At 45.1% G+C, this 26,033-nt stretch overlaps 1 protein-coding gene across 4 annotated transcripts; it reads left to right on the top strand.

The window, feature by feature from the left end:
• Positions 1-2,161: 2,161 nt before the first annotated feature.
• On the top strand, positions 2,162-25,916 carry PRKAA2 (protein kinase AMP-activated catalytic subunit alpha 2). 4 transcript variants are annotated; one of them, XR_003536789.1, is made up of 10 exons: positions 2,162-2,283; positions 8,696-8,837; positions 10,729-10,822; positions 12,155-12,299; positions 13,198-13,285; positions 15,866-16,090; positions 17,423-17,927; positions 19,637-19,763; positions 19,998-24,691; positions 24,854-25,914. XR_003536789.1 is itself a non-coding variant. In XM_027699048.1 (10 exons), the coding sequence occupies exons 1-9, from the start codon at positions 2,190-2,192 to the stop codon at positions 20,234-20,236; spliced, it is 1,659 nt and encodes a 552-aa protein (XP_027554849.1). In that variant the 5' UTR covers positions 2,162-2,189; the 3' UTR covers positions 20,237-20,271; positions 24,366-25,916. The 4 variants fall into 4 exon arrangements, 3 of the variants coding, with proteins under 3 accessions (XP_027554849.1, XP_027554848.1, XP_027554846.1); XM_027699048.1 differs by having other exon boundaries at positions 19,998-20,271; positions 24,366-25,916; XM_027699047.1 differs by having other exon boundaries at positions 19,998-20,271; positions 21,280-25,914.
• The last annotated feature ends 117 nt before the right edge of the window (positions 25,917-26,033 follow it).

The following is a 26,033-nucleotide window of genomic DNA, read 5'->3' as shown; positions in this document are numbered from 1 at the left end:
TCCATCACTGAGGCAACAGGCAGCTGAGGACACCAGACTGCACCTTATAGTGAATACACCTGCACCAGCTGCTCGCTGTTGTGCATCATGGCAAGGGCTTTCTTTTTTGGGGGGTTGCAGTTGTCTTGTAAACGAGTAAAAGCAGAAAGCTTCATCACAGAAAAGATCACTAAATAGGTGTTCCCTTCAGGACAGAAATTTTCTTCTCCTTAAAGTATATTTCTAATGAGAAGTTCTAGCAAGCAGTAGCCCACTTGGAGCAGCTATGTTATTATTTCATACACAACATTACCCTACCAGGCTGTTCCAGGGTTGAAATGCTAAGGAATGTATGACACTATCATTAGGATGAGCCGCTAGCTCATGAGCTGCCAAGATATGAGATGGTTTCAGCTGGCTGCACTGACTGCTGTTGTTATTGATGTTTCCCTCCCCGTGCATCTGTTTTGCTCCTTTGCATTAACACAGCTACTGATCCACAAGAAGGCTCATGAGGCTGCTTTGCCAAGTGGGAACTGCTCATCCACCATCACACCCAATACACCGCCCAGCAGCTGCCATCAGTGGGAAACACCACCATCACCCCAAATTCAGCCCTTCCCAGTGTTCAGGAATTTACTTACACACAGTGGGTCTCCCCTTCGCCCAGCCTGCAGTCCGGAGTGAAGGGGAGCAAGGAGACATCCATAAGTGCCGTCTCCCTTCCGCAGCATGCAGGACCCAGGATATGGCACCAACCAACCAGGCAGGTCCTGACACCCACTACCCACCCCACAATGACCCCTCTCTTCTACGTGACACTTCTTTTCTGGCCCTTCAGCCCACTACCCAATCATTCCAACACAAAACATCCCCCCTCCCTCCCTACTCCTCCACCTGCCCTCCTACTCACACACCGTGTCACCTAGCCCAAGGCACAGCTGAGCCTCAGAGGGTGCATGCAAGGCCATGCTTCCCATCCCCAGCATCCCTCCTGCGTGAATGTGTTCTTTGGGGCAAAGCAACCTCCTTGGCTGATCCACTCCAAGTATAGTGTCACCAAGAAAAGGGTGACACAAGGAAGGAGCATCAAAAGTAGGGCTTACCCCAAAGACACTGTCATCCTCTGATGGGTGCATTCCCAAGTAGGTGTGACATCCCTCACAGCCAAGGGATGATGCACCCCGAGGACAGTGTGGCCCTCAGGTGGCTGTCACTCCAAGAACGGTGTCACTCTCAGGCATGTGCTTTCCAAGGAGGATACCACCTCCAAGCAGGTGCACCCCAGAGATGGCACACTATAGGGAAGGTTCCACCCAAGCAGAGTATGTATTCCATATGCAAGCAGGACGTATTCCAAAGGCTGTCACTCTTGGGCAGCTGCAACCCTCCAGACAGGTGTCACTCCAAGGAGACTGCCACCAGCAGCCCTCTGACATGTGCCATCCCAAGCCTAGCACACCGCAAGGAGGGCACACCTAAAGGAGGGTGCACTCCAAGAACAATGTCCCCATCAGGCAGGTGTACCCCCAAGGAGGATGTAACCTAAGGGTGGTATCACCCCAAGGAGGATGTCTCTCCAGGTAGGTGTGTGGCAGGGAGGGTTTATCCGGAGGACAGTGTCACTCTAGGTGGATGTCACCTCCAGGCTGGCACACCCCAAACTGGGTGCACCCCAAGGAGCACTGAAACCCCATAGGGTGCACCAGAAGATGGGCACGCACCAAGGGTGTCACCTCTGGCTGGTGCTGCTGTAAAGAGGTGTCACCCCAGGCACGTGCACAGTACCCCAAGGACCATGTCACCTGAGGAAGGTGACACTTCCCGGCAGATGCTGCTCTAAATGGTAGTCAACTTAGGCGGGTGCGCAGCACAGAGGGTGTACCCCAAGAACAGTGCCACCCTAAATGGGTGTCACTCGCAGGCAGGTGTGTGGCACGGAGGGTGCACCCCGAGGTACAGTGCCACTCGAAGAGTGTATCACCCGCAGGCGGATGCCGTCCTAAAGCGGTGTCACCGCCGGCAGGTGCACCTGGAGCCGAGGAGGTCTCCCCATCCCCACTCCCCTTCCCACCTGGCCCGGGCGGCGGGCGCGCCCCTCCCCGCCCCCGCGCTCCGGGCCGTGCCCGGCGCTCCCCGCCCCGCCGCTCCCGCCCGCCGAGCCGCGCCGGTCCGCCCTGTGCATTGTGGTCCGGCGGCGGGGGGCGAACATGGCCGAGAAGCAGAAGCACGATGGGCGGGTGAAGATCGGCCACTACGTGCTGGGGGACACGCTGGGGGTCGGCACCTTCGGCAAAGTCAAGAGCTGAGTACCGCGGCCGCGGGCGGGGCCCCCTCGCCGCCGCCTCCCGCCTCCCTCCTCCCCGCTCCCGCGGCCTCCGCGCCCGCATCCCCTGCCCTCCCCTCCCCTCGGCGGCTCCCCCGCCGCGCCGGGGCCGCGCAGCATCCCCGGAGGGCGGCGGGAGGCGAGCGGCTGGCGGAGCCTCCGCGGGGGGCACGGGCTGGGAGGCGGCCGCTTCCCGCGGTGGGGATGACGGGGGTGGTGGGAGATACAGCCCTTGCCCCTCGGTAGCACGGGCTGTGACAGCCGCCGGTGCTGCGAGCACGACCCACCAAAACTTTGCTCCCGCGCTGGGAGGGAGGTGATGGGAAGGCTGGACCGCACACCGGGCACTGCCGGCATCCTGCTCCTCGGACCCGGGGCCGCGGTCCTCGCTGCGCCTTCCCTTTCCAGGGGACGGCAGGTGCTTCGGGTGGGCGTGAGGAGCCGGGAGCGAAAGGGGTTTGTGCTGCCGCCGCTCTGAGCATCGCCCCGGGGACAGAGCGGCGCCCCGGCAGGCTGGGAGCGCCTCCGGCAGCGGGCGGGGATGACAGAGTTCGGGTTGTTCAGCCTGGAGAAGAGAAGGCTCCAGGAGACGTTAGAGCACCTTTCAGTGCCTAAAGGGATTGCAGGAGAGGTGGAGAGGGACTTCTGACAGGGACTTCTGCAGTGACGGGACAAGGGGGAATGGCTTCACACTGACAGAGGGCAGGATTAAATGGGATATTGGGAAGGAATTCTTGATTGTGAAGGCATTGGCACAGGTTGCCCAGAGAAGTTGTGGATGCCCCATCCCTGGAGGTGTTCAAGGCCAGATTGGATAAAGCCTTGAGCAACCTGGTCAAGTGGAAGGTGTCCCTGCCCATGGCAGGAGGGTTGGAATGAGATGATCTGTAAGGTCCCTTCCAACCCAAACCATTCCAGGATGGTAGGATGGAGGGGTCATGTTGGGTTGGGGCTCCACAATAGAATTCCTTGGTCAGTCATACCAGAGCAGCCAGCTCACATTCTGAAGGTACCAGTTTTGCTTTATCTGACTGTAAGGTTTGTGAATATTTGTATTTCTTTCTCCTGTGAGTTCTGCCATTACATTAAAATTTTATTTTTTAATCAAGATATTAAAAAAAAACAAAAGAACAACAAAATTCACTGTCAAAGCTGTAAGGGATAGCTGTCTTTCCCAGTACGAAATGGGTTTAGCTTGAGCCAGGGGAGCAGCTGCCCCGCTCAGTGTCCCCCACCCTGTTAGGATGTGGCTGGGTGAAGGGGTGATGTGCCTGCACTCAGAGACTGGGGTTTTAAAATAAACCAAAACTGACAGCAGAGGAAAGAAACCACCACAACCACTGGAGTTAAATCCACCTGTGACCATTAATCAGGGCCCTAAAAATATATTGCTCAGTTTAATCCCAAACCACAAATTTACTGACTAAAGAATTATCGGAATAAATACTTCTAACAGTAAGGACCATTTAAATCTATACTAGCAGACCTCAAAAAGTGCTCCAAAGGCAGACCAAATTAAGCCCACCAACAAGACTTTTTTTCCTTAACTAGCACAAATACTCCTCACCCCACCTGTGACCTGACTTTGTTAAAAACTGACAGTTTCAAAAGAAATGTTTCAAGTAACATAAAAGAGATTTCTTAGCTCAAAATCCTTTATAGATGAGTAGTATCCTTTACATATTTTTTCCCTAATGTTTTGCCTACAACAAACAGGTGAAATTTGTACTTGAGATTGGAAACTACGATGAAGAAATTAAATCTCCTATTTATACAGAAATCTAGCATTTTAATTTAAATGAGCTTTAGAAAAACCTATATTCACATGAGAAAAGTAAAGAGATTTTTGCCTGATTGATTCAAGTGTTGTGCGTGTTGTGTATAATAATTGCTTTTTCAGAAAGAAGGCAGTGCTATCAGTGACATTTCTTGTTGCTGATGTGTTTTCTTCAAACTGCCTTGCACAGGCTTTTGTTTGAGGCACTTTTTTCCTGCCTTACTCCTCGGGGTTAATGAATCATAATTTACTATTTTTAAGGATTATTGTTATTAAGGAAATAAAAGAAAAGGCAATTTTTTTAGGAAGGGTTTAGTGACATGGGCTACTAACCAGAACTTGACTTTATGGCTGGAGCTGAGCAGTGACTTTGAGCCATTAGAAACCAGAGATGTGACAGCAAAGGTCCCTGCCCCCTGTTGGGATGTTTCTTCTGGCTCAGCACTGTCTGGGTCATCAGGGAACTGATCCTCCTAAAAACTAGCTGAACACTGCAAGAAACTATTTGCTTTAAGCCCATTCAGTTTCTTGATCCCATTTACAGAAAGTCCACACAAGGCATGGAAGGGAGTAAACAGGTTGGCAGATGAAAGCAAGATTTTGGTGATAATACTGACATTGCAGCTGGAAATGGTGATGAGGATACATCTGTTAGAAGAGAGGAACGTGTCAGGAGCTGATGTGAATGGATAGGAGGTCTCATGCCAAGGATCAACATTATTACACGGGATTTTGCCAAGTATAGTTATTTTCCCTGTCCTCCAGGCCAAAGGTAAGATTGATTTGCAGAAATAGAACTGTGGAGAAGATCCTGGATGTTGAGTTTAGCAAAGCATTGAAGGAAGGAGGTGGCATCTCCTCTGCTGGGGATTGGTAAGAACAGATTAGACAAACTGTGTTTGTCATGGGTACGTCCCACCCTGCTGGTCCCCAGAAGCTCTCCCTGACCACAGCCGTCGCACAAGGAGGTAAACAGTGGATGCAGCTTGGAGAGCTTCAGTCAAAATCCAGTGAAGTAACCCAAATATTTTTCCACGTGGTGCCATGCACGACATGCCCAGGGGCCTTGGTGGTTTCTCACCCACACTTATTTGCCACCGAGGTGGCCAGTTTGTGGTCCCTCAAGGACTGGCAGTGCTTGGGTTATGTTTATGTTTACTATGATGACGCCTCCGTGGCCTTCAGTTGGGATCAGATCCTGTTTTTCCAGGGACTGTAGCGTTGCTGCTGAAGGACAAACCTTGTGTCAGAGGGATGATAAACTAAAGGAGACTGAGCAGATAAAGGAAAGGGAAAGGAAGGGTAGTATAATATATGAGCAAGTGGCACTGGGACAGAATTAATACAGCTTTGCTAAATATATGGTTTGGATGGATTTCATTTTTAACTTTGGGCTGAGATAAGGGCCAGCACAGCTGGTAGGAAAGGAGTTTTCTCTCCCCTTCATAAACTTTTACATTCCCCTGAAGCACTTGCAGAAGTTAAAAAACATGCTGTAAAGAAACATGCTGTCAAGGGCTTTTAATTGTTATCTATGCTTATGGTACTATAATCACTATTCCTCCTCATTTTTTCTCTTATGAAAATAAGTAAATGAGAAGAGTCTTCTCTTCAAAACTAATTCTATTATATCTCTCCCCTTTGTAAGAGCATCTGATGCTGAAGTGTTCTTGTCACACAGGCACACGTGTGAGCAGATGGGTAGCAGACAAGGACACTTACACTGTGTCCTGTTTGGTGCTGTATTTTGGAGTTTAGGGTCAGTATTGCCACCTGACCCTTATGGCTGTTTGGTTTTTTTGCTGCTCCTCATCTCAGTGTTGAATCCATCTCCCCTGCTCACCCCAGCAGAGTCCTAGTTGCTAGTTTTAAGCTCTGGTGGAGCTTACCTGAGTCCCTGTCACTAAAAGACAAGACATGCTCAATCCCCTGTCTAATGCTGCTGCTTAGCCCTCCCTCCTCCCACTGGGCTTTTAATCCGGGGAGGGAGTGAGAGGGAGGGACGAGGCTTCTTCACCACCAGCCAAGGCCACCATTGCCCACCCTTGGGGCGAGAAGACAAACCCAGAGGAGCTGCACAAGCATCCTCTTCCATGCCTGTGGGAAAGATGGGACCTGCCACTGCTGAGTGATCCTGGGGCCAGATCATCCCACCAGTGTGCTCCAACATATGGGGTCAGACAGTGACTTTGTGAGCAGAGAGAAGATTGTCCTTACTGCCCATGTCAAAATTCTTGCAACTACAGGCTGCAGCCAGAAAGACCTCAAAGGCTTAAAAGTCTCCCACCACATAGGAAGTTGTGTTCTCTCTTTGTCTCTCTCTCTCGGCATTCAAGGAGGCTTAACAAGTCACTGGGGACAGAAACAATAATATCTCTGTATCTAATGCTTACTGTAAGCAAAAGATGGATTACAAAATAGACTGTTTATTTTTAATTATTAATGTGTTTGTGCTAGCAAACCTTCACGGAGTTACACATTGTTTGTCACGGATGGAAAGGGGATGAACTGTTTGGCAATAGTATTAAAAACAGTAATTGTTCATTCCAGGCATGGGAATTTTTTTTTTCCTCAAGTGTATAATAAAAATTTTTCAGAGCATATGCTGAAGTAAGGCCAGAAAGGGTTGTCCTGAAACAAAGGGTGGCAGAAATCAGGGTTTTTGTCCTTGTTCGGCGATAAAGCTCTTTGCTTTGCTGTTCCTCAGTTTCCCAACTAATGGCTTAGTGATTTATAATTCTTTAATGGAGCTGAATTAATCAGGGGCAGCTTTCAAAGTAGTTTTTTTTTTGTGCTCTGAGGGAAGAAAGAGCTATAGTTGACCTAATGAAATACTACTGGGAAAAGACTTGATCTCGAAGATGTCATGCTGAAGTTGTCTTGCACCTTTCTGTCATGCTTCCCCAGCCTCCTCAGTGTAACATATACTGTGCATATACTCTGACAACCTTGGCAAAGACAGATCAGTGCCCTTTATAAGACTACTCTTGGCACAACTTTCAGAGAATTGCTTGCAGGGAATGAAGAGGCTGTATCCCAGCCCCCCTGCAAGCCCCCACGAGCATGGTTTTGTACCCCTTGCACATGTGCTGTTGTGTGGACCTTTGCTCCAGCAGAGCCTCCCTGCCATGGAGGCAACCCCAGCACTGCCCTGCTCTCTTCTCCCTAAGGATACAGCAGGGAAAATGCCTCCTTGGATTATTTACAGCCCTCTCCTTGCACTGCACAAGAGGAATTATCTGCCTCCTCCAGCACTCAGCTAATCCCTAAATTGCATCTATACTGCAAAGCTGAGTTTATTTTCATTTCATCTAGTAGTTTTAAGTATTACGAGGAATAAAATGGACATGCAAAGTGGTGCTTTAATTTTCAAGGGCAGTAAAGTGTTTTATTTTTAGGATGCTCTTACTGAGGAAAGAATCTCTGGCAGGTCTTATCTAGTGGCTAATAATAGTGACCTGGTGTGCCCTGAGCGGTGCCGGCACTACCGCCCTGCCCTTCTCACACCGTTTGCTTCTGATCAGCTCATTAAAGCCTCCAAAATTACAGGCTCTAATAATGTAATAACAAGGTTTGCTCATGCTAATTAACTCCTTGAGCTCTATGTTATTACTGGAAGGGTAACGTTCGTAATTAGAGAGCACAAATATTTACTGTAAGCAGGTTTTCTGCGCAGCCTTGAGGAAACCATCCATATGTCACCATATTAATATCACATTAGAAAATACTGAGAAGGGATAGCTCCTGGACAAAGAACCTTTTTTAGATATAAACATCCAATTGACAGTTTTCAAGCAGTTTCTGCTCTTAACTTCAATATAAATCTTGCTTCCTAGGGGCTTTTTATTTTTTTGTGTAGTCTGATAACAAATGGATCACATGCTGAAATCATTTCACATTATGAAGTACATTTCCCCCAGTGACAGTGGTGCTGCTCCCAGTTTGTGGTTACGGTTTGTCCCTGAACACAGTAGATAAGCATCAGTATCTCAGTGAACTAAGTGCATTTTATAAAACCCCATATTGAAGTTTGCATCTTTCCTAAAAGCAGAATTTGCTCCTGCAGTCCAGCAGTGTTCCTGCAGCTTGTCATCAAACCAAGGAGCACGCTCGAGGAAGTATAAATAGAAATTCATTTTAGTAATGCAAATCCTGCAGTCCTATTTTGGGCAGGGAAAATCCCTATATAATTTTTTTAAAAAGAAGTATGATGGTCTAGTTTTAAGAACGGTTTATTAGGGATTTAGTCAGTCAGTGTGACAGTGGAGATTCTCCTCTGCCTTTTAAATATATCTGTTTCTGATTAATCTAGCTTTTACATGCTATAAATCCTTGCAAATTAGCTCAGGGTATGACCTCCTCCAGTAACTCACTCTGTTTTATTTACTGGAGTGTTTTTGGCAGATAAGTCCCCTCTATTCTGTATTCTATGACTCCACTGGGAAAACAATGAAGTGAAGAGACAAAACACAATTTTAAAATATTTTTCGCCCTCATCTTTTGCTTTTTTCCCTTCAGGAGTGGCTCTTTGCTTATAAATCACAGTGTGCTAAACTGCTGGCATGACTCTTGCTTCACTGTTTAGTGACTTTGCAATGCTCTCTTTCTAATAGTTGGTGAACACCAGCTGACAGGGCACAAAGTAGCAGTAAAAATACTGAACAGACAGAAAATCCGCAGCCTGGATGTGGTTGGGAAGATCAAACGAGAAATTCAAAACCTTAAACTCTTCCGGCACCCTCACATTATCAAACTGTAAGTACCCTTTCAGCTTAGTCCTCTGTCTGCAAAGGCCTCTCATATGCAGTTGACTTCGTTTCAGGAGATGGCTTAGAGTAGTAAAAAATGTATTTTGTCAAGTTTTTGCATGTTGGAACATGCACTGGCACAGGTTGCCCAGAGAAGCTGTGGCTGCCCCGTCCCTGTAAGTGTTCAAGGCCAGGTTGGACAGTGCTTTAAGCAACCTGATCTGGTGGAAGGTGCCCTGCCCGTGGCAGGGGGGTTGGAACTAGATGGTCTTTAATGTCCCTTCCAACCCAAACCATTCTATGATTCCATGAATTGCAGCACGAGAGTGAAGCCTTGGCCTCCAGTCAATAGGATTTATGTTTTAGTGGACTGATTATCCAGAGCTTAAAAGAACATTTTTTTTAAATTTATTATTCATACATAAGCTTTCAAAGTTGCCACTTTGATCAACCTGAGTTTAAGTTGTAAATCAGCACCTGCACTCCAACTCTGGGATTCCTTCTCAATCCCTAGTTTGTGCAGCCAGTCCACATTAATGAGGTACTTGATAATATCTTTGGCATTTCTATAAAAGAAAGCTGTTGAATGGTAACTCTAAGGATAAGTTGACATTTAGGTCAGCCTTAAAACTGGCATGAGATACAGCAAATACCTGGGACTTAGAGGCACAGGAAAACAAATTCTCTCTACAGTTAAATAACTAACCATGCAGCAACTGTTGACTTTAGAGTAACTTCACAGTTCCATGGATTTATTGGAGAACAGATTGGTATTATTTCATGAAAAAGCCAGCAAGACTCCTCAGCTGTGTATCCAGCATCCTGCAAGTTAAGTCCTGTTCACACATTCGTCAAAGTATTCAAACCTAAGAATTAAACCCATTTTGGCAATTTCAATGTCCTCTGGTACACATTGCAATCATGGAATACAGTGATAAAGAAAAGAGGTGAGGAGGAGACTATGATACATAAACCTCCTCTTTCAATAACTTTTAAAATGTATATAAAATAAATACTTGGGCAGTTAACAGTAACTTAGATGTCTTCAGAAAAATGAGATTGATGCTATTGATCTTTGTGGAACTATCACATATTCCCTTGCTGACTTCTGAAAATTGTTTGAAATCTGTTTGTTTCAAATTACAACCCAGCTGTAAAAAATCATGAAATTCATTTGCAAAAAAAAAAAAAAAGCCAACAATAAAACAATGAATCTGAAAGAAAAGAGAGGGAGGTCTCAGCTGGTGCTGCTATGAATTCCTGGGGCTGCATTGACCTCAGCTGATCACTGGCAGTTTATTCCAGCTGGGACACTGAAATGCCCTTGCAGCGCTCAGGGATCATTTTGAATAAAAATGGAGAATAAATTTGCAAGTCAAAGGTGATACTTGGGGGTTTTTCCCCCCCATTCTGGAATATAGAGGAATTTATATTTGAAAAATGACTTTTTGGGGGTCTGGTCTTTGTTTCTGTACCTGTCCAAAAGAGGCTCCCTAGAGTTCTTCTTTGTCCTTGATATGAGGGAAACTAGATGTACCCTCTCTCTACCCCCAGCTAACCAAGCTTTTATTTCTAAAGCTGTTGATGCAAATCTTACCCAAAATGGAAATTTGAAAGTCAGGACAGTCCTAAATGTGATAAGATTGCCTAGCAGAGATTTCAGAGATTATTAAAAAGGTTGAAGGAAAATCATGGGTCTTTAAAAGAGGTCCTTTCACAGATAAGTGAAAGATTATACTGGAAATCAGAGATGGCTTTTCAGAAATGGAAAACAATTAGAAATGCAAGATCCAAATAAATGCTTATTCTAAGCGTTGATGTAAAATTAATAATCTGTTTAGAAGGCTTTCCTTGTTCTTAATTATTTTTTTTTTCTAAATCCACTTGTGTTTTTGAAGGTACCAGGTCATCAGCACACCAACGGACTTCTTCATGGTCATGGAATATGTATCTGGTGGGGAATTATTTGATTACATCTGTAAGCACGGACGTGTAAGTGCCAGTACCATGTCAGCCCAAACACTTGTGTGGGAAGGGGATGATGTTTAGAAGCAAAACTACTGCTAAGGGGATCACAGCTAAGGTTAAGGCCCAAAATAGAAGTTGCTTCACAGCAATCCCATCTGGAGTGTCTCGTACCCGGCTCGCACTAAAGTTGTGTGTGACTTTTTGCAATGTTGTCTGGTGTATTTCCAGACTCAAACCAAAATATCCAAGGTAACATGTTGCTTAGTGAAAATACTTGGAAAACTTGCTTATTTTTGTAATTTTTAGCTATGGGTTGCCTGTCAAAACCCCCACGGTTCAGCAGCAAATTTAAGGCATTGGAGAGGAAGACCACTCAGTGTGGTCTTCACCCCAGTCATTTGTCTGTCCCAGAGCCCACCTTGGCTCCATGTCAGATTCTTTGAAGACTTTTTAAGGATGTGGCTTATCTGAACAACATTTTCAAATGCCAGTAATCCAGCTGAGTATAAATCACCCAAGGTGTAGGTTGAGCCCATGAAATGCGATATTATGGTTATAAAGAAAATCACTGGTGTCTGCTCCATGGACATCCTTGTAGGCAGGGAGCAGTCGCAGGGCAAGGAGATAAAAATGGGCTGAAGTGGACATCCAGAATAAGGCTTCAGGTGCAGGATCAGCCCATCACACATTTCCTCTCTGTACTAGAAAATCAATACATTTACAACAGATTGGTTTAGATTAGTGCAGTGGTCGATGGAGCTGACTCTACTGCTTTTGTATGTACAGTTCTGATTTCTCGCACATTTTACAAACCCAGATCTTTTCAGTTACTAATTTGGATCCTTTCTGAACTTTTCCATTCAGAAACTCAATTTTTCCTGAAGGGATTCTTCCAGAATTCATCAGTAAAAATAATCAGTCATTTAAAATATAATTTCTGTAATACAGCTCATACAAATTCATAGCTTATCTAGCTATATGGCTAACTAAAATCATCACAATATTCCACCTTCAGCTTTTGCTTCCAAAGCCATCTGTCCATGAGCAACATCCTCTGTGGTGTTCTGTCCAGCCTGGATCTGCAGGCCATTGTCTAATAGGTGCCACCTTTTAGTTCTTCCTGATAGCTCACCTAAATTGAAGTTTCACATTTCATCTCTGGGCTGTGTCTTTTACTAACACTAACACACTATAAAATACAAGGGTGAGAAATCTGCTTTATTTGCTGCTTCTGGTAACAGGCACGCTGTGATTTTCTCTCTGCACCCTGGAACGTTTTGGCTCCTTGCTAAGTCAAACCTTCCCCTGCCAGCTCTGCAGGCAGACCAACCTTCAGGGCTGTTTCTCTTTGTGCAGGTTGAAGAGGCAGAGGCTCGACGCCTTTTCCAGCAGATTCTCTCGGCAGTGGATTACTGCCACAGACACATGGTTGTCCACCGAGACCTGAAACCAGAGAACGTGCTGCTGGACGCACACATGAATGCAAAGATAGCTGATTTTGGTATGTGACCCCAGCAGCATTCCAGGAGCGCAGCCAGCCCCGCGGTGCTTGCTGGAGCGTGTCGGTGTAGCGCTCCTTACAAAACCCAGAGCCTGCTTCCCTAACTACCACCAGTTGCTCTACCTGAAAAGCCCACAGTTATAAACACTGGCCTTTTTGCAAAGGCAGGGATTACTTATTGTAGGCTGCTCCTGTACTGGCACTCAGAGTGGAGCAGCCAAGTAATTTGTAAATCTTTGCTATGTTTTAGTATAATCACCTAACATAAAGACTTAGCTAATTTATGTTTAAGACAGACTCTGTGCAGTTAATCCAGGGTGAGCTGGCTGTGTGTGTTTATTTTCATGCATGTTCTCAGTACGTTTGGCCATGTGCTCTTGGCCTCACTTCATTTTACAATGAGCAGTAACAGGAGTCTTTAAGTGGCATTACTGATTGAAATCCATTAAAATACCCAGGCTACCAGCTCTGTCCTGGTGAGTCCTTTCTAGCAGTGATAAATCCTTCTGAAGATTTACTCATTTCACAACTCCACCTAATTCCCTTATAAAGTAACTGCTCTGGGATGAATTACATCTCTTTTCCTCTGTGCTCTGGTATTTGCAGCTTAGAGAAGCAAAATTAGCCTGGAGTGAATATTCCTTGGTTGGGTGGGAAAAAAACAATAATGACAATAATAATGATGATGCTGATAATAATAATAATAATAATAATAATAATAATAATAATAATAATAATAATAATATGCAAACCAGCTTGAAGTAGTCTATCTAAATTATGCCAACAGTTCCCCTCCAAATTTCCCCCTCCACTTGCTATTCCTCTCTTCCTCTGTGCACCAGGAATCCTCTGTGCCTTCAGATTAAACATCAGTATGTAATAAACATCTTGTTTTTAGGATTGTCCAACATGATGTCAGATGGCGAATTTCTACGCACCAGCTGTGGTTCCCCAAATTATGCAGCCCCTGAAGTAATCTCTGGCAGGTAGGACATTCCATTGCTAATCAGAGCCTATGTAAGCACATGGACTTCAAATTTGTTCTTCGCATTGAAAACAGCTTTGCAAATTTAGTAAAAGCAGCTGAGTCCTTCCAACCTGTATTTTATGTTTGGTTGAATATACAGGCAAAGATCTGAAAGTTTTTTTGGTTGTTTTATTTCTCAATAACTGTAATAGCAAACCATGTTTTGCTAAAGGTGTTTACTTTGGAGGGATTATTAATACCAGATGTTGACTGTTTATATTAATTAAAGAGGGTGAAAATTACTCTTTGGATGCCGATACAGAGGTTCCAGATGGTAAGGCTTTTCCAGGCCACCCCCCTCCTCTCCTGCCCACCTGTGATATAAAACACTGTGTTAATGAGGAAAACCATTCACTAACAGAAGAACCAGGAAGATCTTTAATCACTTCCCAACGCTGTTGAAACTCTTGCATTGAAAATACTTGTCTTCTGCTTCCTTAAGTTAGGGTTTTGGTCATGGCAGTAGGTTCAACCATTGGAGCTTTGTTTTGAACTGATGAATTGAATTGACAAACCTCCACTGTGGTTGCATCTCTCAGCGTGCAACATCTGTACAGCACATGGAGTGTTGAATGCACTCCACAAGGTTGAATTGGACTTTAACATGTTGATACAGAAATGTTACCTCCTATATTTTATTGTCAGAAATAGAAATTACATAGAATGTACGTATTTCCCTAATTCTCTCTGTAATAGCGTAGCAAGGATTGCAAATACAGATTTTTCAAATTTTCGGTTCTCTGTGTGGTCCTTCAAACTGCCCATCTCATTATTTGTCCCATATCTTTGAAGCGCCCTTTGCATGAGCATTACTTTTCCTGAGTCAGAGTTCTTTTTGCCTATAATTGTAGCTTTTAAATACAACATTTTGTTCAGAGTGTGTTTGCTGTGATTATGGTTATTTTATCCCTGTTTACACCACTGCAAGTGTTGGCAGAGTGTCCTAGGAATTAGACTAACATCCAAAAACCTGTTGTGACTACAGCTTTATGTGTGAAATCAAGTAAATCCTCATTGTCAAGAGGGGGAAAAAGCCAGAAACTCTACTGGGATGCCAAAAAATATTAATAGTATTTCCATATCCTTTTCAATAAAGGCCAGACACGTTTTTCAGTTTGTGTAGGAGACAAGGCACACGGCAGATTAGCAAGAAGGATTTAGTCCCTGTGTGCAGAGCCTGATCATTCCACGGGTACAGGCAATACAGCTTAATAACAACAAAAGTAAGAAAGAAAACCAAAAACAAGCCTACATGTTGGACTTTTTCATTGGCTACAGCTGCATCCCTCCTGCATTGGTCCTACTTACAGTGGGATCAGTATCAGGGATGCTTGAGTTTCACACTCCTGGTTGATGTGCCAAGATACCCTCTTCTCAGAGCTATAGCAGCATGTGAGAGCTGCATTTGGGGGGGAAAGGCATGATCCACTCTTCCTGCTTGCTGGTAGGTGTGTGGGGCAGGGGGGAGCTGAGTCCTGGCTCCTGCTGCCTTTCCTTGTAGTGCACAAAACAGTAGAGCATGACAGCTCAAGTTTCAGAGTCATTAAAGTGCATCTCATTTCGGTCTAAAAGTCCAAAAGACTGTTCAGGCAGTGCAGTTATCAGCAAAAGAATCAGGCTTCTGATCTATGGGAATCAGGTATGGAGGCAGGACTGAGGGGGCATCTAGCTAATGGTCTGCCTTTCCGAAATGACTTTACTGCTGTCCCTGGCTGGGAGAATCTCACCTTTGGACAAGAAGACCTACTGTTTTGGGGGTATTCAGAAAATGGTTGACCAATGCTTTTACTTGCTGGTTTGCTTATGGTTGACCAATGACCAGTGCTTTTACTATGCTGTTGTATCTTCAGCAATGCTCTTCAGGAGGAGCAGGTGCAGGATGCTGAGGTTTCATGAAGAGACTTCTGTATTTCTGTTTCAACTTTTGTATTTTGGTAGGGTTTCACAGCCCAAGGGTAAGCACTGCCTCTCAAAATCTCTGAAAAAGCATCAGTTGTAGCAAAAAGAGATAGGCAAATTGAACAAGCAGCAGCAAATCCTGTATATTTGGGGTGTCCTTACTTGGTGATGCCAGGGAGCACATTAGCAGCTTGTCGGAAGCAGGAGCACTTGCATACCAGCACACAAACTTCCACCAAAAATAAACACTCAGAGATAGAATATCTGCTGCTCTTTGATCTGCCTTGCTGAATGAACAGAAATTTCTGTCTGAACCCTTGGAGCAAAGGAGCAAACAGCCTGGCAGAGCTCTTAGAAATGTAGGGTTTGGCTTTTTGGAGAGTTTGGTGGAGGCAGGGGTGTACATGGCTGTCCAGAGAAGTGTGGGCAGCCAATGCCAGCTCTGCCATGTCATTTCCCTGAGTAATTTTTGCTTAGACAGGTTTGGTCGGGGGAAACCACATGAGCAGCCCCAGGATGTGCTGCAGCTCTGTCCCTGGTGGAGCTGGCAGGGGGTCCCCAGCTCACTCAGTGGGATCTGCACCCTAACTAAGGAGAGGATGGGAGGTAACAAGTTTCTCCTGCCCTTGCCCTCGTGCAGGCTGTATGCTGGCCCAGAGGTGGACATCTGGAGCTGTGGTGTGATCCTCTATGCCCTTCTCTGTGGCACTCTGCCTTTCGATGACGAGCACGTCCCCACCCTCTTCAAGAAGATCCGGGGAGGTGTGTTTTACATCCCTGAATACCTCAACCGCTCTGTTGCCACTCTCCTCATGCACATGCTGCAGGTTGACCCCCTCAAGCGAGCAACTATCAAGGACATCAGGTCAGCTCAGGTGGGCTGGGGTGGGCTGGCTGCCTTTGGGGGGCTCCGGTGGCAGGGGATGGTGACTGTGCTGGGGGTCACCTGCTGGCACGTGGACGGGGTGGTTTACAGGAGTAGTCAGCTAATCCAGGTGGTTTTTGTCCCAAGTGATTCAGGAAGCAGTCCTGCACCCTTCTGTGATGCTGGAGATGGGTGCTGCTGGCTGGCAGTGAGTGATAAACAGGGTGATGAATTTATATATATTTTATATACATATATATATTTCTATATAAAATGGCCTCAAAAATCTCTTAATATCACTTAGCAAAACCAGCTATAGTGTGGAATAATCCTAAGAACTTAATATCCACCAGCTTTTTATTTAAAGACCACCTCCTTCTTAGGTAGTTCAGAATAAGAGGGTAATCATTGTACTTACTGTCTATCCAATAAAAAAAGGAGGAGAAACACAAGAATTACTAACTTAATCCATAAATATTGGGTATAATTTAAAGTGTAAGTGAATGGTTCATCTTTAAATACAGTGTAGTTTTTTTTATCTAGTCAATGAGCACAGTGCCCATGAACCTTTTATGTGCATGCATCACTGTGGAAATTCCAGGTAAAGGGAACAGTTGGGTTCTTAAGCAGATATTTTTGTCTGTAGAGATCATTAAAAGCTCATGGCTGCTAGTAGCACTTCAAAATTCTCACAGTCTGAGCCATTTTGGAAACATTTTGTAAAACTGGAGCCTGATATGCATTTTATGAAATTTATAGTAATCATTACATTTAGCTGGTGTGCTAAGCTTACACATAAATGTTTCTACAACTTTCAGGCGTTCTTAGGTTTTTAATGCATTTTCAATGGATGGCCTTAATTTTACCCTTCAAGTAAAACCATGTGAACTGCCCTTTTTTTATTTCTTAATACCTTAAAACTAGAGGATTTAATTGCATCTTAAAGCAGCAGCACGTATGGTGAGATTACTGTTGATACATAGAACATACAGACAAGGCACTGCATGGCTTTTAGACACTTAATTATCATTGACTTCACTGTAAATCGGTGGGAAATGGGTACCTGGATAGCTTTGATGCTCTGTATCTCTATCACACCCATGGGAATCCAAAAGTGTGAGAATCTCAGAAGTGCAGAGGTCGTACTTCAGAGCCCAGTGAGCAGAGTGTCATTGCTATTCCAGTACTGGGGGGACTGTGCGTGGCTGGGTTGAGCTCCCCAGTCAGCAGCTGAGGATAGGTCTTGGCTAGAGCCAGTGAGGGACTGGTGGCAGTGGTTGCCCCATATTGCCTCACACAGAGCTCATGGTGGCTCCTCTCTGTATTCCCCAGGGAGCATGAGTGGTTTAAGGAGGAGCTGCCCAGTTATCTGTTCCCAGAGGACCCTTCTTATGATGCCACCGTCATTGATGACGACGCAGTTCGGGAAGTGTGTGAGAAGTTTGAGTGCACGGAGTCGGAGGTGATGAACAGCCTGTACAGTGGTGACCCTCAGGACCAGTTGGCAGTGGCTTATCACCTTGTCATCGACAACAGGAGGATCATGAACCAGGCCAGCGAGTTCTACCTTGCCTCCAGCCCCCCCACCGGCTCCTTCATGGATGACAGTGCCATGCACATCCCTCCCGGCGTGAAGCCGCACCCTGAGCGGATGCCGCCATTGATAGCAGACAGCCCCAAGGCACGGTGCCCTCTGGATGCCCTCAACACCACAAAGCCAAAACCCCTGACTGTCAAAAAGGCCAAGTGGCACCTGGGAATCCGTAGCCAGAGCAAACCCTATGACATTATGGCTGAGGTGTACCGGGCTATGAAACAGCTGGACTTCGAGTGGAAGGTAGGGAGTGCTGGTGCTCTGTGGTGCTTTTCATCATTTTCTCATGATCTGAATTGCTCAGGGAGATTTATAAGTGTGGTTACAGCCTTACCTGTTTCCAGATAAATGCCCCCACCTTGCAATCATCCTGCTATTTCTTGTTAATAGAGACACAGTGAATTAAGGTGCCAACTGTGCTTCAGTGCTTGTGGTGTTTATTTAGGGCGTGAAATAAGAGTTTTCTTTCTGAGTGCTCTAAGCCTTTGGCTGGAAAGATGATTCTGCCTCGTTTGGCTGTGGGGATAAGAGGAGCTGTTCACATTTCTAATTTTAGTGGCTAATTCCTTTCGAGGTCATCTTGAGTGCTTCTGAGGAGAGGAACTCCCATTATTTCTGCCTGGTCCCCTCAGTCTGTGTGCTGAAATGGCACAACATTCATCTTCCTTAAAGATGCACAGATAAGGGGCAGGGGGCCTTGGGGGCAGGATTTGTATCATTGACTGTGTCTTTGTGTCTTGTGGTGCTTGTGGACAGATGTGCTTTCAGACCCTTACTGCTTCCTCAGTTTGGGGCTCAGCTTCTTGATTTAAGCCCAGACATTTTAGTTGACAGTACTCAGTCCAGATATTTCTCCAGAGCTACACGTTTAGTCACAGTCTTTTTCAAAGTTGGAATAATAAACCCCTGAGTTAGCCCTGAATATCTGCTACTGAGCCTGATTCCCGAAATCTTGGTGCAGCCCCTGAGGTGAGCTCTCCTGACTCGTGGGCCTTTTGCAGCAGCCTTGTGCGAGCATCAGGAGCAAGATAAGGAGAATTTCAGCCCAGATCTTCATCACCAGAGGAATTGCCCTCCTCGCTCCAGGTCCCAAGCCTTGTAGAGTGTGAATGTCACTGTGCTGCTTTTCTGTAGCCTCCTGTCTCCTCCTTATTTTTGATAATATTACATCTTTAAAGCCAAGTAGCTCCCAGAAACCTGATTTCACTGCACCAGCCAGGAGATGGACTGTTGCCAAGTCCACCAGCCAGACATTTGTTAGCTGCATGGTTACAGAGAGTGAACAAATCTCCTGTATTTCTGGTACAGCTGCACGAACTAAGTCAGCCCAACATCTTCGTGTAGGCAGTGGAGATTATTTCGTATGAGGAGGTTTCACAATAGTCTTTCCCACCCTAAGAATAACTTCAGATGTGACTCTTCATCAGAATAGCTTTCCCATCCACGCAGTTGGTTCATAAATATAGTGCAGAGAAAAGATCTCATTGTAAATGAGATGCAGCAGATTGTGAGGTGGGAAGCAGCAAGGAGAAATACACAGCTTGAGACTGATCCACAAACACTGGATTTAGCTGCGCTGATGGGAGAGGTCACTCTGCCCAGCTTGCCCTAGTTTCATGGACACTGTCCTTGTACGTGGATCCACGAGGGGACTTTTTGGCTCGTATGGCTATGGCTGGTGGTGAGGGAGGAGCAAACTTCAGTTTTGTGCCTGGCAGATGGGTCACAGCAGCTTTCTCTGCCAGCAGCTGGTGAATCAGAGCCCTAAAATAATTTTTAAAGATAGGAGGAAATAGGAAATGAAGCCATTTGCTTAATTTTGTCAGCACTGTTCTTCTTAGAAACTGTGTTTTTCCGAGAACATGTCTTGCTTGTATTTAGAGAAAATAAGGAAAGAAATGTTCTTCTTGCTGCCTTGAATCTTACTCCTGAAAGCAGGTTTCCCATTGCAGGTGGTGAACGCCTACCACCTGAGGGTGCGCCGCAAGAACCCGGTGACGGGCAATTACGTGAAGATGAGCCTGCAGCTCTACCAGGTGGACAACCGCAGCTATCTCCTGGACTTCAAAAGCATAGATGGTAAGTTAGGAAACGGTGCAGTGGGAGACATGAAACACATAGAACGGCAAGGCTGGAAGTTTAAAAACCACTCTCTGCATTTTGAAGTGCTTATGCAGCTGTTTCAAGTCAGTGAAAGCCCTTTTTATCCATTTGTCTCCACTACTCGTAGTAGTCCCTTACCAAACCTGCGATGCAGGTGCCAAATTAATTCCACTTCTTTATCTTTTTTTTTTTTTAATATTTATTTTCCAGACGAGGTGATGGAGCAAAGGTCAGGCTCTTCCACACCACAACGCTCCTGCTCTGCCGCCGGCTTGCACCGTCCGAGGCTGAGCATTGACGCTGCCGCATCCGCCGAGTGCCAGTCCCTGATGGGCTCCCTGAGTGGCTCCTTCGTCGGCAGCATCCCCTCAGTGACCCCACGCCTGGGCAGCCACACCATGGACTTCTTCGAGATGTGTGCCAGCCTGATCATGGCCCTGGCTCGCTGATGGGTGCTGGCGAGGCACCGGTCCCTCCGCACACGGTATTGCACTGTGAGGATCTGGTCTGACTTGTCCGTCCCTTGTTTCTTTTGCTTCATTGTTCCTCCTCTGCCCCCTCAGCACTCCACAGCCTGTGGCATGGAGCCAGGCCCAGACCCAAAACATGCTCCCCTCTAACAAGGCACTGAGGAAATTAAGATAACTTCATTTCACTCCTTATGCTTGGTGAAATGTATCCAATACCCCTTTTTTATCCCTAGTGAACCCAATGGGAAATGTTGGCATGGCTGTAAAGTAGCAAATGTATCACTGAGTTTTTGGAAGATGCCTCCCCCCTGGTTCATCCTGAGTTAATGGAGCCATGGACAAGCTTCCTGCAATGTAGACCGTGTTCAGGGAGGTCAGAGTTTCCACGTTGCTGTGTAGAGCAGGGGCACGATAGGCTGGGCCAGGTCAGAGGGATCGACCAGGAGCTACCTGAAATGGAGCTGAGGGGTAATGAAGTAGCTCTGCCGGTTCACACCAGGGTGTAACCTCTGGTAACACTTTTCTCCCAAAAGTAGCAGCTACTTAGACGTTTCTGCACTAGTGCAATATGACCTCCTTCCCCTCTTTTTTCCCCCCTGCCTTCTAAAGATGGGGAGGGAAAGTGGGATGTGCAAAGGTCCTGTTGCAAATGTGCCATGGGGAAGTCTCCACATGTCAAGTCTTTGCAGAGGAGAGTCCCTAAGGTGCTTTGTTTCCTCTGAGAGCTCCGGACAGCACTGACCTGCTCACCATGTTCGGAGCTGAAGGCAGCTTGCCTTTTTTTCAGCTCTTAATCTCCATCCCCATCCAACCTTCTCACTCTCCCCTGCTGCACCACCATCTCCAGGGGCTGAATCCCAAGCAGGGTTCAGGTGAGCCACCAATGGAGGGCAGGATGCCAATCACTCACCCAAAAACCCAGTGCTTTGCCCACACTTTGCCCAAGGGTGGGATCATCACTGCCGGGCGAGAGCCGGCAGCATCGCATGGCTCCAAAGCATTTACCTCTCACCTTTCCGTAGGAAGCCTCTGCCTGCTGTCACCACCCTAAAATCACTGCCAAATCTGCCTTCCTGCCCTCCCCTGCTCACCTCTTCATGCTGCCAGAGACTTGCTTTTCATGCCGAAGGGCTCTCCTGTCTTGCTGCTGCCCACTGGACTGTGACCTTCACCACTCCACTGATAAGGCAGGGATATCCAAATCCACAGTTTTACTGCTTCTTTACTACTGGCTATCTGAAGGATGGGATTTTTTTTTTTTAAGACAAACTACTGGGATTTTTAAGGTTAAATTCTTGTTTTTCAAGGGTAAACCCTAAAGCATGTGTGACTTCTTTGTTTAAAAGAGTTATTTTTTATTACACAGGCTTAATCTAATGGGCAGCATTGGCATCTGCTTGGCTTTGCCGTGGTATTTAATTCCATTTACTTGATTGCAAAGTAATTGTCTAATCAGTCAAGGAACAAATGCTTTATGAACTTTGCCAAAAAAATCCTGGGTGGAAGGTTTGATTTTGATGTTTGTTTGGGTTTTTTTTTATGTTCTGTTTTTAGAAACAAAGCAAAGAACTTTTGCTAGTCCCAGGTATACAGTCATCCAACTTGAAAAAAAATTAGTCCATCTTTTTGATAGCTTCTTATGACCCGTTGAGGTTTTTTTCTAGGTTTTTTTGTACAGTTGCACTTTAATTTATACTTTCTGCAAGTTTCTATGAGAAGCAAGGAAGAGAACAACACATTAAGCCTTTTTTACTAATCATTTAAGGTAATCAAGACAAATATGGGATATTTTTGCCATCTACTGGCAGTTAAATGGACATTTTCAGCTTGAAGTCCCTTTTTTTTAAAAAAACACAAAATTGCCTTACTTTTGTTACAGATTGTGCTTAGATTCTCACTAACGTGACTTAAAGCTCCAATTTTTCCAGAAGTCGCACAAAATAGAAAGCTTCCAAATAAAAAAAAAATCAGTTTTGCTGTTGAGCTCTTGAACATTAAATCCAACCCAGCAGTGGGTGGATTATAAACCCACAGCAGAACAGTTTTGTTTTTAAAAGAAATACTGGAAATATTTGTAGTTCTCCTAGGGTTTGTAATGAGCCTTTTAGTATATTATGATTATTAAATAAATACTCAGGGGTGGAGGATGGCTTTGGTGCTGTGTCTGGTGGCTGTCAGATGATGTTTCTCCAGTGCTGTGGTGTGAGCAGGTCATACCTGGCAAGGATGGACAATCCAGACTCTGCATGCAAAAAAAAATACCCACCCCAGAGCCAAAGCTGAGCAGCACCCAGCCCTTTAACAGCTTTTGGATCACAGAATATTCTGAGTTGGAAGGGACCCACAAGGATCAATGCTGAGACAAGAGCAAACAGCCCTAAATGATTTTGGGTGCTGGAGATAAGCCCCATTGGAAAGGAGCAGGAGAGGGCAGCTGAGCAGCCATAGGGACAGACATTAATTTCCATCTGGGAAACAGTTATGAGTAAAATGTATTTGGAATGTAAAAGGCTTTTTAAATCTTCACTCTCAACTGAGCATCTTGCCAAATTGCTTGTCCTGGAAACACCTGTAGCTCCCTTGATAAGAGGCTGGTGTGTTAAAATCTGGAGTTCAGAAGCAGGTAGATGTACAGATGTCTTTTTTTTAAATTGACTCTTGTCCTCTGGGATTTTCTACCCAGCAGAACTAATAGTATTAAACAGCAGCAAATGCCCTTGGGAGGAAATATGTGCTTCCTGGAGGCGGGTGGGATTTCTAGGTGGTAGAATTAGCCCTTGTGGCACTTGGCATCTTCTCAGAGCCATGCAAACATTAACTCCTATGTGGATCTGCAAAACCAGTCCTGAGTAACCAGGAGTTACTCAGTTTTACATGTGGAGAGAAATAAAGAGATGAAGCCGCTTTCCTGCTCAGTGTCAGCAGAGGCAGTGGAGTGAGTAGGACTGATGGAAGTACCTCCTCAACACATAGGATTGAACTGTCCATTACAGCCTTACCCAAATCCATGCTGCACTTTGAAATACTCCTGAGAACTTTCACTTTTTTTTTTAATTATTTATTTTACCTTCAAATAAGGTTTTCTGTTCCCCAGCTGCAAAGAAGCTGCTGACCTCCAGTTACATTTTCCAGAGGAAAAGTTTAACTTTTACACTGTTACGCTGTGGTCAGCTCTTTTGAGTTATGCTGGTACATGCACAAGCATCGGGAAAAGCAGGGTAGACGTTATTTGAACTACAAAAACTTGAATTAATCCAAGTGCAATTCTTCAGAAGCCACTGGACAGCTGTGCTTTGCAAGCCACAAGCTCACCCACACTTTGCTTCAGCCTGAGAGGGAAAGAGACAAAATGCAAAGGATATAGAGTTCAGATAGGCTCCAGCAGTAACCTCCAGCTCCTGGATGAGTTAGTTCAGAAATAGCTTGTACTGTTCTTGTTGGAAAATATATATATGCATACACACACATATATATATGTGTGTATATATATATATGTGTGTGTGTGTGTGTAAAATGTAAGTTGCATCCCTGTTGTTGGCCTCTTGGCTTTATTTACCCAGCAGGGTAGGTGTGTGCCCTGGACACCTGCCATCACACACACACTAATCCCAGCATGCAAGAGGACCTGGAGAAAAGGGATGCTATTTTTACACCCTCTTTTAGGTAAAGCCCATGAGTAGCTTAGCTGACCCCATTGGACCCAACATGGCCTCGTCTGGGGACAGAAGGAGAGGTGGCATTGGGAGCCATGAGTATCCTGCCCTTCCACCCTCCCCAGCCAAAGCCCTGGTGCTAAAGGGGTTTGGGGTAGGTTTATTTTCGGGAGTTGGAGCTGAGCAGGTGAAGGCAGCAGGATATTTTTTTTCTCTTAACGGGTCAGAAATGCATCTTCAGCTGTGTATCCAGTTTAAGCATTTAACAAGGTGTGTACAAGCACAGGGTTATATATATGGGCAGTATTGTAAAAAAATGAATCAGTTGGTTAGTATCTGTTGTATATATATATTTTTGTGTGTGATTATAATGACATTCGTATTGGAATAGATGAATTTCGAACAAAATAACCATTCTGTCTACTCCTTTTCATTTTACTGCCCTTTACCACCAGTGTGCACCCCCTGTAGAAGGAAGAGAGATCTGTGTGCAGGACATGAAATCGTGCCTTCAACATACATTAGGACTGCTGGAAGTCGCAGCTTTATTTCATGAGGTGCACAATTTCCCCAGCTCATGCAGAGTCCCCCCGGTGCGACATGCAGGCCATGTTTCTAAATACTTGAAGTACCATTTGTTGTGCAATTATTTGGCTTCACCCTTTTATTAGCTGAGAGGAGAGAAGGAAGAAGAATCACACATCTGGATGAGCCAAACAAATCCCTGCTCCAGCTCCTGCAGTGTTTTCCTAGAAAGTTTTAGGCTCTGGTTTTGTTCCAGGTATGTGATGTACCTACTAGAGTCGCCTTTCTTAAGGTGTTACATTGGTATGGGCTTTCCATTTAGTGCTTTCCTTTGGCTTCCTTAGCCCTTCCCTTATATATCCTTTCTGTCATTCACTTATAAAACAAGCAACAGCTTCTTGTAATTCTGAATGTCCAGTTTGCCTCCCGGCCATGGAGTTAATGATTCATCCAGAGATACCTCACTCCCATGCCCTAGAGGTGAATTGGTTTTCAGAATTCCCACATTACACCTGTTGACGGAACAGTGACTTTTGCAGGGAGCACACCTGGTATTCGATGCACAGATCTTTGCTCATTTTGATCATCAAAAGAGGAAACTGGACTGTAAATCAAAGCTCTACCTGCAAGCACGAGTACACTTTTGGTGTTACAAAAATCTGTTTTCAACAAAAGCCTTGAAGTTCCTGCTGAAGCTGCCTTAATTTAAAAATCACAGTTTATTTGTAGAATTCATCTCTGGTTGTTTTTTTTTTTTTTTTTACAGTTTGGAAATAGTTTATTTATCCTCATCTCACAAAGCTGTGAAGTAGATACTGTAGACATGGTAATATTTATTCTTGTTGCTGAAAGCATGTTCTGTATCATGTTATATTCACGTGTTTTGTACCTCAATGCATTTGTTTTGGTTTTTTTCTTTTAGAGCACAAAGCAAAACTGAATCCCAGGATAATTGTAGTGTGCATGGCCCAGCTTTTGGGCAAACAAACTTCAGCTCTATGACAGAGATGAACCATATTAGTCCACTGCAATTTTTTTATTCATACTCTAAGGAGTATTTATGATTTATAATATTATGTATTTATGAATATTTTTGTTAAAATAATGAACTTTTAAAAGCTCTGAGTATAAGCATCCCTTCAAACATATCATTAACATGAAACTCAGAAAAAACCTCCTTGAGCTCTATAATTACTCCATCCTTCTTGGTATTTTCTATTTTGTCAACTCAGAGACTGGAGAAGGTTTTGTTTTCAGATTCCTGGCTTTAGTACTTTCTGGGGGTAGCTGTTGTGGAAGGGCCCAGAGCCCAGGTTCAGTTTTGTCCTTTGTGCATTAGATAATCACAACGAAGCCTTTTTCCTTCCATTTATGGTGTGGAAAGTGTTTCTTGGTGTACTGCACTGCATGTGATAGCTGTCTCCATGGTTGACATTTGCACTTTAATAAACTCAGAGATGAAAAGAGATAAAAGCAGCAAATCCTTAAAATTTACTTATTTCACAGTGCCTTTTTGTGGACTGGAGTTGGCTGTTAAGAGTTTCTCTCTGGAGATCCTTGCACATCCCAACTGTGGGATCATGGATGCCCTGAAGGCT

This window comes from Neopelma chrysocephalum, unplaced genomic scaffold (genome assembly GCF_003984885.1).
Source record: "Neopelma chrysocephalum unplaced genomic scaffold, ASM398488v2 Primary Assembly neopelma1_135, whole genome shotgun sequence".
NCBI lineage: Eukaryota > Metazoa > Chordata > Aves > Passeriformes > Pipridae > Neopelma > Neopelma chrysocephalum.
The sequence above is the reverse complement of the archived record's forward strand: the minus strand, read 5'-3'. Positions and strand labels throughout refer to the sequence as shown.